General features: G+C 45.7%; 1 protein-coding gene across 3 annotated transcripts in view; it reads right to left on the minus strand.

Moving 5' to 3' along the window:
* NHEJ1 (non-homologous end joining factor 1) overlaps positions 1 to 12,898 on the minus strand; it is a 77,536-nt gene that overhangs the window by 13,753 nt on the left and 50,885 nt on the right. For 2 of the 3 annotated variants that reach the window (XM_044241618.1, XM_044241619.1), the window contains exon 6: positions 2,021 to 2,047. The exons of the other annotated variant lie outside the window; for it this stretch is intronic. In XM_044241618.1, the coding sequence (XP_044097553.1) occupies positions 2,021 to 2,047 (27 nt within the window). The remainder of the gene's footprint in view (positions 1 to 2,020; positions 2,048 to 12,898) is intronic. 3 annotated transcript variants of the gene reach the window in all.

The following is a 12,898-nucleotide window of genomic DNA, read 5'->3' on the forward strand; positions in this document are numbered from 1 at the left end:
CTGACTTAATCTCTCTGAGCCTCAATTTTCTCTCTATAAAAACAAGTAAAATAATTCCTATTGATGAGGGTTGTTGGGAGAAGTGTTAAATGCGATCATGGGCGTAATGTGTTAGTCCCATTCCCTTGAGCATTCCAAGCAATCTCTGCTCCTTGAAGGCAACCAGAAGCATTTTAATTCAGCCGGACAGTATGGGCTCTGGAGTCAAGTGCTTCCGCCCAAATCCCAAATCCCTCAGTTTCTCTTGCTAAAGAGCCTTTGGTTCTCCAGTGACATGTTGGGAATAATACTAGGACTGCATTACGGAGTCATCACGAGGATGAGCTAGTACATGGGAGGTGCCTGTTCCGCTTCCTGACACACAGAAAGCACTCAACAGCTATCAGCAGTACGATTCACTTGACCATTCAACCAAATTGTGGACTCCGCCATAGAGCACACCCTGTCCTGAGGATAAGATGGAGTTCACTGCCTTCAAGAAGCTCACAGTCCAGTGGAGGAGTCAGACACATAAACAAATAATTGTTCTTCCTGGCCAGCACACACTGGAGCCTTTGATTCCCAGTCAATAGCCCTAAGTCTAGAGCATTATAAAACAAAGCTGGATATATGAGGAACAGGGTGGGCGGGGGACGTGGTGAACACACTAACCAGGAACCAAGAGTAGACCCTCCATTTTGTCTATAAATAGCCTCCAAGACTCTAAATACACAGGCATGCAGACTTTCTCCTGGGCATGACTTCTAGCCGGCCAGCGGTACAGGCAACTCCTACATCTCTGTTCTCCAACATCTCCTAGATCTCCGTCCCCCGGCACCTCCTGGATCTCGGTCCCCCGGCATCTCCTGGATCTCTGTCCTCCACTGGCTTCAAAGCTGGTCCCATCCCATCTTTCAGGTCTCAGTTTAAATGCCACTTCTTCAGGCCCCTGATCACGTCATCCAGTGTCTGCCCTTAGAGAAGTCTATTCTTTTCCCTCAGAGCAATTACAATAACTTTCAACGGTTTATTTGTTTATTTATTTTCTATCTCCTCGACCAGGCTGTGCGTTCCTAGAGTTCAGGTTCACTCTGCTAATATTTACCCAGAGTCTATTATGTGCCAGGCTCTGCGGTACATGCTGGGCACTCAGTCTGGGGGCATAGACATGGCCTCATGGAGCCTACAATTTGTGTTTGCTGCAGAGCTTTGGGATGGAAGTTGACTCCAGTCCTGGCTGACGACCTTCTTTTGGTGAGCCCAGTTAAAGATCTGGGCCCTGGACTGCCAATCTCTCACTGAATCCAAAAAGCAAGAGGCTGGAACTCTAGGGACTTCTTAGTTCTTCTTCCTTCTACAGCCCTAGGTTCCCACGACCCAGCAGGGTTTAAGTTGGGGCACACAGCACAACCTCAAAGCCGTATCTGGCTCCTTTTTTTTTTTAAAGCTCTTCATATCAGCTCGTAGGAGCAAAACCTACTGGTATCGAGCAAAGGATGTACCGACTGGGGGAGGGGGTGGGATTGGAGGTCGGGGAGGGAAAGGAGAGTCTTCTTAAGTCCTGCAGAGAAGGAATAAGTAGACTTGGAGATTCTGTGCCCTGAGCACCTTTCAAGTTCAATGCCCTGAGATTTTCAGATGGCAGCTTCCCACAGTCTGAGGTTCTCTATCACTGAGCCTGACTTCATCCCAAAGGCCGTTTGCTAACAGCAAATGCCTTAACAAGGCAGCCTGAGGTCTGGGGATGCTGAATTAGACTCCAGTAAATACATTCTGCTGCAAGTTCTCCAGGAATAGGTAAAGGGAACACTGTTTCCCAGGACTGCAACTGGGAGATAATAAGATTCAAAGGATTATTTAAAAAGCTGCTTTAAATTCTTTATTAAATAAACAAGGGAGTGTACACACACACACACACACACACACACACACACACATGCACGCGGAATAAATCCTTGCTTAATAGCAGGAGATAATTCCCGAAAGCAGGATCAAGGAAAAAAAGCTCAAGCCACAGAAACAAATATATTTATTCACTTACTTGGCACCTTCTCTGAGCCAGATGATTCTAGGACCAAAGAAAGAAATGAATGATTGTGGGTTCAGCAAAATCTGCTCAGTTCTGTGATACAGGTCTATGCCCAGTCTGCCCTGAGAACAGCGGAAAAGCAGGCAGGATTTCTCGTCCTTGTCAACTATGTCCCAACTCTGCCCCCAAATTCTTTCCTCTTAACCTGTGCTGGAGGCCTGCACAGGCAATGCCATGGGGTGGGTCTGGAGGGTGGGGCCAGAGGACAGACAGGTCCGTTAATTCAGACCAGGGTATTGAGTTGAAAATAGGAGGGAAATCTACAAGAACCGGCCAGCTCACAGCCCCCAGCCGAAATCACTGCTACCAGATCTGTCAGAATTACTGGCGTGAATGCAGGAAAACCAGCAAGGAGAAACGGTGTCAGGCAGGGAATGAGATTCTGCAGCTAAATATGCGTGATATTGTCTCAGGAAAAGGAGATTGTCTGGAAATCTCTGCTCTCAAATTCCTAACTCAGCCCCAGGTTAGAAGAATGCATGTCCTCAGCACTAAACTCCCTTGCCCCTCTTTGAGCAGAGACTGAGTACTGTGTTGTTTTCCTGGCACAAAGATTGCATATCCTGGAAGAATACGCCCTGCCCATCTATGACAGATTGAACATGGAACCTATAATTTGGAGAAAACGCACGTGGAAAGACTGCTTCTCCCAGGATCCATGATCCTGGTGGGAAGAAGAGGAGAATTTTTTTTTTTCACTCAGCATTAAAATTTTACTATTATTCCAAATACAAACTGTGTTTCCTTGCCATACTAATACGATACCACTTAAACCATCCGTAGATCTCTTTCTGGATTCATATTGATCTATCCACATTCTACTGGTTTTTTTGATGATCAATAGCACATTTTTTTAAAAGACTTTATTTTTAAGCAATGTCTACACCCGACATGGGGCTTGAACTCACAACCCAGAGATCAAGAGACGCACGCTCTACCAACTGAACCAGTCAGGTGCACCCACAGCATGGATTTCCTAGCTAGATGGTACAATATGGCTATGGAAGAAAACTGTTCTCTGTATCAAATACAAATGACTTCAAAGAAAATTAAGGCGGCTAGCTCAGTTAAGCCCCCTTCTTTGGAAATGCGTCCTGTTCACCCACAGTGCCCCATTAAAAAGGGCAAGATGAGGAGGTCAAATCTGTGCTGCGGGACCCACATCCCCTGACCTCAGCTAATGAGGTCAAGGGTAAACACATGACCCAAGAGAACCCAATCCCTAGACCAATCAGATTATCTCCATCAGGTCTGTGACCCAAAAGCCACACAGGATGGATTCTTACTTAGCCTTTTTGGGGTGTCACGGACTCCTACACAGTCCAGCGAAGCCTGACGACTCTTTTCAAATACATACAATAAAACACAGATTATTACAAAGAAAACCAATGAATCAAAATGCTGTTATTCAAATATTTTTTATGTGAGTGCTGTGATAATATATATGCTTCTTTATGAATACATTAAATGACAAGATCTAGTAGTGGGTCTAATAAATCCTAATTTCAAACAGTGATGAACATAAGCTATATCCCATGATATCAGCAGCCACTATAAAATGACCGGAAAGTATCTGTGTTTTCTGTCAGTGACAAAAATCATAGATGCCGCTAATGCAGTAGTGGGTTTTCCTTATATTTAGAATAGAAGAAATGCCAAATTCTAGTTACAGGTTACTGACGATAAGGCTGCAATTCCACCCCCTCATCCCATCCAATTCATGAAATCCTGAATTCTTTTTTTTTCTTTTTTTAAGGTTTATTTATTTGAGAGAGAGAGAAAGAGAGAAAGCATGAGCGGGGGGAAAGGCAGAGAGATAGGGACAGGCCGACTCCAAGCTGAGGCGGGAGCCCAATGTGGGACTTGATCCCGGGACCCCAACACAATGAACTGAGCTAAAGGCAGATGCTTAACTGATTGAGCCACCCAGGTGCCCCGAAACCTTGAATTTCTAAACATGAGTGTTCAAGGGAAGCATGGACCCCCGGGTAAGAAACTGCTGTAGAGACTTTCACTGGATAACAGCGGATACTTAGCTAGAAAGGTCACACAGGGGTAGTCAGAGTGATCCATAAGGCAAGCCAAAGTCACATGCCAGTTAACAGTTTATGGTAGGAGAAACAAACTGGCCAGCAGGTCGGCACGAGGGCCATAAAGGAGTGATCTTGAGATCCCAGAGTAAGAGCCATCTTTCCAGCTGCTGTGAGGCATGTCCCAAAATCAGGGACCAAGAGATCTCCCCGTGTCTCTTCAGTAAATTTTCCTTTCACTCAAGCTAATGAAGGAATTTTTTTTCCTTCCAATGAATTGCCAGGATAATATTTATTTACTTATTTATTTTATTTAACTTTATTTAATTAACCTGTAGTGTATTATTAGTTTCAGAGGTAGAGGTCAGTGGTTCGTCAGTTGCATATGCCGAGATAATAGTTAAATGAATTAACTTACTCTGAGTCTATAATATGTTTTGTATATTTGTGTATATTAACATTCCACTGGATTATAAGCTCCTTAACAGTGGAGACTACATGCAACCTTAATTCATGTCCAGTGGCTCCAGGGAAGAGGAAAAGTGGCTTGTCCTCTGCCTCTGTGGCCAACCCTGGCAGGCCAACCTGGGAAGTCTGGTTTATCTCTATTTAGCTGGTAGGAGCCAGACAAAATGGAACAGGATGGAAAATCAAAGAAGCCTCCTGGAACTACCTGAACCATTGTTGATCTTTAGGTTTGGGGAGGGCAAGGGAAGAGGGAGACAGAAATGCCCAGAAGAGGAAACCAAAGCTGTCAGAGGTCCTCTGGGGAAATGCATCTTAAATATTTAGACATCCCATTTGAGGGGGGCAGGGATGGACTGTGTCCTGAGGGATAAACTGTGTCCTGCACAGCTTTCCTGTTACAAAAGTAACACTCGTGGTCAGCGCCTGAACTCCACTAGACGGATGTAGGCCCAGGGCTGCTTCTGTGGAGAAGGGCATAGAATGACCCTCAAGGCTCTCCAGCTGCTCTTCCCACCGTTCTTAATCCACTGAGGGTAAACAGGAAAGGACACGCGAGGGCAAAGGAACTGAATATTACTGTTAATTGCTTAAAAACACCGTGGCTGGTGGGTACACAGTGTTTGTTTTCTTACCCTTTATACCTTAGATACGTCATATATTTTCTTTCATAGGTACCAAATATTTTATAGTGGAAATAGCTTAAAAGACACAGTGAAAACCAGAATAAATCAAACATCCCAGTGAAAACGTGAAAATTATTTAACACAACAACTGCAGTGACTACCCGAGTCCAAGAACATAGGTTCGTTGAGGGATGTGCTCTCCAGACTTGAACCAGTTCCTGGCCCTCTGGACTCTGAGTCTAAGGAAGGGCAGGGATTCCAAGGAACCTGAGGTTCTAGAAAAAAAAAAAAATCTGGATACAAAGTCACTTTCCAGAAAGACAAGAAACCTGGCAGGCTGCTGGTTAGGAAGCTGAAGGGCTGGAAGCTCGACTGCTGGGCCCCAGTCACCAGTTTAACTCAAAATACACATTCCCAACAGGGCACCTGCTAAAGTGGGGGGGGGCCCTGGAGGGACGTGACTTCCAAGTGTCCTCCCCCAGTGAGGACTCTAAAATCCAGTGACTGCCTAGGAAAAACTGAGTGGGGCCTAAGGAGATACCAGGGAGGAGGAGTGCAGGGAGACAGAAGTGGAGAAAGATAAGCTTCGAGTCAGAGCTCGACTTGGAAGAGGAGTGTGGCCACACTATGGGGGAGCAGAGGGTGGGTGGTGGGAGGCATGGTCTGGAGGAGGAGAGAAGCGGGAATCAGGTCTTGACAGGTCTGATGGGGAGGAAATCATCCTAAATGGATGAGATCGGGCCTGAGGCTCAAACCTGCTTCCTGAGACTTCGGTCCCTCGGCCCAGGACTTCTCTCCACTCCTTGTCGTCTCTCCTGGCTACCGTCCATGTCCTCTAAGGTCATTTCTAGGGAATGACATCTCACACTCTCTCGGATCTAGGTTTCACTGAGGAGGACAGGATGCCCTGGTTACCTAATTTAGCGCTTCCTACTGATACACTCCCCACTTCCTTGCAGGAAGCCATAACCTTGTGGGTTTAAAATTCCCCCTGAGTTTGCTAAACCGCCATCCTCAGGCTCAGTTAGGGAGGACGGGCAGCCCTGACACCAGGCTGACCCTAGGGAACAGAAGAGCTACTCCAGGGTTCATCTCCAGGTGAGGGCATGAAGGAAGGACCGAACTTGGGCTCTGGTTACAGGGCATCTTGAACACCTGCTGATAATAAAACACTAACTGTCAAGGTTTGGGCCCTCCAACCCACCAAAACAGAGGAAGAGGGTGGGAGAGAAATTTTATTCCCTCTGATTCCCACCCCAGGGAGCAACAGCCCCCAGCCCAATCCCACTCTGAAGGCCACTAGCCGGAGCAGAAGGGCACCTGAGGGAGACTCTCAAGGAAGGACCAAGGGACGCGGGACTGTATCGGCCCCGTCCTCCAAAGGGAAGGCGGGTCATGGACACGGGAGAAAGGCTGAGGAGACAGACACCTGGCCCAGTCCGCTATCCTCCACTTCTACTTCCACTGTGTCTGACTACTGAGGTGGCTTCTGTAAGATCTGTGGGAGAATAAAGCAGAGAAGGGCAAGGAAATAAAAGCCAACCGTGATAAAAAGAGACCGGGCAGCACGTAGACGGCTAGCCCAGGAGGCCAGGTCCCCAGGTTTTGAGGGGGCATATCTTCCACCGAGAATCCTGAGTGCTAAAGTGACTCACTGCAGCTCTTGGCACGTGGGCACAATGCTTTACTCCTAACGGTCACTTCATAGCTGGCCTTCACGCAGCTCATTCCCCACACAATCGGAACTTTAGTTTACGCAGACCCTTCAGCCCCTGCCTGCTTCCTGTGCCTAGGCCTGATCTGGATTAGGAAGAGTCTCCCCACCACAACAAGAGCCAACAGTGAATAGGGGTAGCCACATCGAAAGCAGGAGTCAGCTTCTCAAATCAAATTCCTAATAACCTGGGATCTAGTTCAGAGAGGAGGGATGTGGGCACCATCATAAATGCAGTCAGAGGGGTGCCTGGGTGGCACGCAGTCCGTTAAGCATCTGACTCTTGGTTTCCACTCAGGTTGTGATCTCAGGGTCGTGAGATCGAGCCCCATGTAAGGCTCCGTGCATAGAGCGGAGTCTCCTTGAGAAACTCTCTCCCTCTCCTTCTGCCCCTCTACCTCCCTCTAAAATTAATAAATAACTCTTTTTTTAAAAAGTAAATTTAAAATGCCATGAGAAAAGTGTGATGGGATTCCTGGGTGACTCAGTCGGTTAAGCAGCTAGCTGCCTTCCCAGTGTCCTGGGATTGAGTCCTGCATTGGGCTCCTGGTTCTCCCTCTGCCTCAGCCTGCCACTCTGCCTGCCTGTGCTCTCTCTCGCACTCTAAGACATAAATAAATAAAAATCTTTATTAAAAAAAAAAAAAAGAAAGAAAGAAAGGAAAGTGTGAAAGGAGTTAAGGGGCAGGTTTCAAGGAAGTAAGACAGGAAGTGAGAAATATGTTCACAGAGGTCATAAGGAGTCCTGAAGGCAGAAAAGCAGAGAAATCCTGGGAAAAACTATGAATGTACCAGTTCAACTCCACCTGGGTTGGGCCCAAGAAGAGAAGCTTTGAGAAGCTGCCATAAGGTAAGAGGCTCAGTAAATCAAAATTTAGATTAGGGGAGAGAAGTGGAGACTTACTTACTCAGGCGTTCCTGGATGCAAAGCATTTTGCTTCATCCAGAAACACTTCCAAAAACAGGATCCTAAAGCCCAGAAATCAAGGAATCAAACTGAGAAAGGGTCATTTGGGAAAGGAAACACGGAGCTCTAAGATTTCTTTCTTTCTAAATCATTCAGGGTGGGAGGAAAGTGAGAGGACCAACGTCTTGCTATTTTGGTCACTCTTGACTGTATAAAGTTGGTAGAATTTTGCCAGACTAGTCCCCCAGGCGGAGGGGCTGGGGACCCCCTGCCGAGGTAGAAGAGTTGGTAATGAGCCAAGAAAGATTCTGTAAATACAAGGTGCTGGAGAGATGAAATTACGACTCATGGGACTCAACCTGTCAGTCATCCGTGCTCTGTGACCATGCCTAAAACTAGATGGACGTTAATTCAACAGATAGGCACTGGGGCCTGCCGTATTCCAGGTACCGTTCCTGGCTACAAAAATGAACACAACGTAAAACAATTCTTGCCCTGTGGCACCTATATTTTAGTGCTGAAAGATCACTAATAAAAAATAGTATGTTAAAGAATGTTGGGTGCCAAGGGGAGGAGTGGGGGCAGGAAGAAGAGTAAGATAAGGAATTGGGAGTGTAGGGATGGAGGGGTGGATGGCCATTTTAAATAGGGCAGGCGGGGGAGAGGGGCTTTGATGAGATGACATCTGAGCAAACATTGGAAGGACCCGAGAGATTTAGTTCATGGGTATCTGAGAGACAAGTGCTGGAAACAGAGGGAACAGCTAGTGCAAAGGCTTAAGGTGAGAGGGTACACAGGGTACTGAAAGAACAGTAAGATGGTCAATGGGTCTAGAGGGAAGTAAGGGAATAATAGATTGTAGGAGAGGTCGGAGAAGATACAGGGGTCAGATATCCAGGAACTCCTCAGCCATGGTGAGGACTGCTTTTACTTAAAGTGACATGGGAACCCTTTGCAGGGTTTGGAGCCAAGAAGTGGCTAACTTAGAACTTCAAAGGGTCAGCCCACCTTCCAAGTTGAGAAGAGACTGTAGGAGAGCCAGAGTGGATGTACAGAGACAATTTAGGAGTCTACGACAGTCATCGGAGCAAAAATTGAAGATGGTTCCGATCAAGGTGGAAGAAGCAGAAGAAGAGCCTGTATCTATCTTGAAAGAAGAGCCAACAGAATTTCCTGATGGACTGGATGAGAAAGAAGAGTTAATTAACATGACCCCAAATTGCTTTTTGACTCAAATAAGTGGAAGGACAGAGTTGCCATCAACTAAGAAGGGAAGGTTAAAGGAGGAACGTGCTTGGCGTAGGTGTGCTGGGGAGAGCGGGGGAAATCAGTAGTTCCATTTGAGTGTGTTGAGTTTGAATTGTCTATCAGACTTTCCATTGACAATATTGAACAAGCAGCTGGAGACACAAGTCTAGAGTTTGGGAAGATCTGGGCTGGAGATACAGGCATAAAAATGGCTTAAAGCCATGAGATTAAATGTAATCACCAACAGAGGGAAGGCAGGTAGAGAACAGAAGAGAACCAAGGATGGAACCTTGGAAAACAAAGAGCCTTGGTACAGAAAAAAGGAAAACATCAAAGGAGATTGCAAAGAAGAAACAGAAGATAGAAATAGAAAAATAAGGCCAGTAAAGTACACATCTCTGGAAGCAAATGAAGAAACTGTGTCAAGAAGGACTGGCTGGCCGACTGTATGAAAGGCTGATTTAGTCCAAATAAGAGGAGAACCAAGAACTATTGGATTTTGCAATGAGAAAGTCAGTCTTGACCTTTTTGAGAACAACTTAAGGAGAGTGATAAGGAGTCAAAACCCCACTGAAATGGTTTCAAGAGAGACCAGGAAGTGAGGGGCTGCACACAATGAAAACAGACAACTCTTGTAAAGAGTTCCATAGGAAAGCAGGCAAAGAAGCGGGCTGGTAACTGGTGGGCAAAGTGGGGTTATCAAGAGGGGGTTTTTTGAGGTGGGAAAAATAATAGCCCATTTGTGTGCTAATATGATGAGCCTGTAGAAAGCAAAAAGTTAGAGAGGGAGAATTACTGGGACAATTTCCTTGATAGGTGACCTAGAATCCAATGCACAAATGACGAACTGCCTTTAGATGGGCAGATGGTGAATTTTTCCATGCAAACAGGTAGAAAGGCAGTGTATGAGGGTACAGATGTTAGCAGGGAGTAGAAGCAGTGCTGAAAATCTGTTAAAGTTCACCTCTGATGACTCTTACTTTTTTTCCAGCAAAACAGGAAGCAGGGTCTAGGTGGCTTGAGGAAAGAGAAGAAGGTGTGAAATGATGGGAGAGGGACTGGGTCAGGGAACTACAACAAGAACGCCTGGCAGTATTAAGAGTACATTTGAGGTTCATGGTCAAGAATTTATTTATTCTTCTGCTGAGAAATAGAGAAAGGGGCAGGGGGCGGTTAGTGGGAGAGGGAGAGAAAGAACCTTAAGCAGGCTCCACGCCCAGCTTGGAGCCTGATGCAGGGCTCAATCTCATGACCCTGAGATCATGGCCTGAGCCAAAATCAGGAGTAGGACATTAAGAATTTAAATGGAAACAGTCAGCATGGCTGTTATGGTTATTTTGTTGTTGTTGTTTCCTGAATTAACCATGTTTGGCTATATATGCAGCTATGGAAGAGGCCAAAAAGTTAGGTTTACCTATAAACAAAAGATGGGCAATCGGGTCGAGAACACAGGCAAGGAAGTGATTCTAATGACTGACCACAGAAGCTGAGTAAAGAAGGGAAGCAGGACATCAAAGGAGCCAGGACAATAAAAAGGAGGGTAAGATCAATGAACTGGAGGTCCCTGCAGGATTCAAGGAAGGTTGAGCTGAGGTAGAGAAAGACAGTTGGAAGAGTAAGAGGAAGATGTGGTTGGAAAGTAAGACATATAAAATTGAGATGATGGACTGGTTGCCATGATTAACCCTGACAAGGTCTAGAGTGGACTCAAGGGCAGAGTTTCTAAAAAGCAGCCACTCTGGCCTAGACAACACTTGGCCATGGCAGGCAGGGGTTGGAAGGCATTCTGCCTACTATAGGGTGTTGAGTTGTGTCCCTGGACACTACCCACGACTACTAGATGCCAGCACTGTCTCTCAAGTTATGACAACCAAACATGTCTCCAGACATTGCCAAATGTTCCCTGTGGGCAAAACCTCCCTGTGTTGAGAAGCGTTGCTCTAGAGTATGACCACAGAAATCAGTGAAAGAGACAGAGCAGAAGTCAAGATAATTAGGGAAGACTGGAGAAAGTGGCCTTGAGTCAGGAGCTAAAGTCCTCAAGAAACATAATGGCAATGACTCAGAGTCACTACACCACAACAAATGCATACTGGCGGGTATACTCTGACCAGAGAGCCCAAACCGGGCTTTTTAGGGAAGAGGAGGGAGAACGGTCAGAAAGCAGAAATGAGAAGCATGGAAGACACATATCCCACCACTATATTCAGGGCCAAGAGGACAATGTGAGTGGGCAGCAGATAAAGAAGTATCCTCTGTGAAAGCCAGGTTTGTGAGCAAGAAGGGGAAAGGAGTGCTCAGAGAAGAGACTAAACATAAAGGCAATTTTGCTGAAGATACACTATTAGTTCCAGAAGGCACAGTGGAAGGGTTCAGGAACTGGGGAAGGCTGGGAAAAGAAGACAGAGGGAAGTGCAAGGCGTGTCCCTCAAACTGGAAGGTGGAATCCGGTAGGAGATCCACTAAGGAGAGTGGTGGCTTAGTGGACACACATCTTCAAAACAAGAGAAGGGAGCTTCCTGTTATTTTAGCAAGAAGGTGGACAGAAGGTACAAATCTGCTGGGAATAGGGTGCATGTCACTAGCAGTCATGCTGTAATTACCAACCCTAGGCTAGACGTGGTCTAGAACAAGAGGATCACCCTTCACTTCCCCAAAGAACAGCACCAGCTTTAATATGAGGAAGCCAACCAAACAGACACACATCTATCAAGAGATGAGAACAGGGTTTTCAAAAACCTGGGAGCTAAGGAAATCTTCCAGAAGAAGGAAGCTTGAGTAAGGTTCATGCAGATAGGCCTAAAGCCCTAAGTGGGATTTCTGTGGTCCACCAGGCAAGTGCCTTCCTTCTTGGGGGATTCAAAATTAGGGTGATCTAAGAGGGGCAGAAGATCTCTAAAGAAGCAATGGATTATGGCCAAGAATCCAGAAGACCTGATCTCATGCTTACGCTCTGGAAGAGGATCAGAATGTGGTGAATTCCCAGATGGACTGAGAATCACCCCAAGCCAGTCAGGGTTAAGGAAGGGAACCTGGATGAGGAAGCCGGGGAAGCTGAATCAATCAAATTAAGAAATAGCATAGAACTCTATCATGATAAGGAATTGGAGCTGGGTAAAGTTATCCACTACCCTTTCTTCTTTTTCAAAAGATTACAAAATGACATTTTGACTTTTAACACTTAGATAATACTTAACATTTCAGTTTCAACACTATGGACCTGTAGACATAAAAGTAAAAGATGCTGTTCACTTTGCCTTCAAACCCATTCTTCAGAGGTAACCATTGTGAACAATCTGGTGTGTTATCTCCCCAGACTTTTTTCTGTTCTTATATAAATGTACATGTACAGAGGTGTCTTCTCCCCCCAAATGGGACCAAACTGCATATATTCTTACGCATTTTGTTTTTTGTCACTTACTAGTATATGATGGCTGTCTTTTCAAGGATGACCTACATATAGATCAACCTCATTTTTTTAAAGGCTTCATTGTACTACATTGTATGGATAAACTACAATTTTTTCATATTTACACAACAAAGGGAGTTTAAACTGTTTCCAATTTTCCCCATTAGAAACAACACTGCTGGGCACCTGGGTGGCTCAGTGGGTTGAGGCCTCTGCCTTCAGCTAAGGTCATGGTCCCGGGGTCCTGGGGTCAAGGTTCATGTAGGGCTCTCTGCTCAGTGGGGAGCCTGATTCCCTTCCTCTCTCTCTGCCTGCCAGCCTCTCTGGCTACTTGTGATCTATGTTTGTCAAATAAATAAAATCTTCAAAAAAAAAAAAAAAGAAAACAACACAGCTTTCAACATACTCATGCACAAGTGTTCACACATTATT

This window comes from Neovison vison, chromosome 3, assembly GCF_020171115.1.
Source record: "Neovison vison isolate M4711 chromosome 3, ASM_NN_V1, whole genome shotgun sequence".
Lineage (NCBI taxonomy): Eukaryota > Metazoa > Chordata > Mammalia > Carnivora > Mustelidae > Neogale > Neogale vison.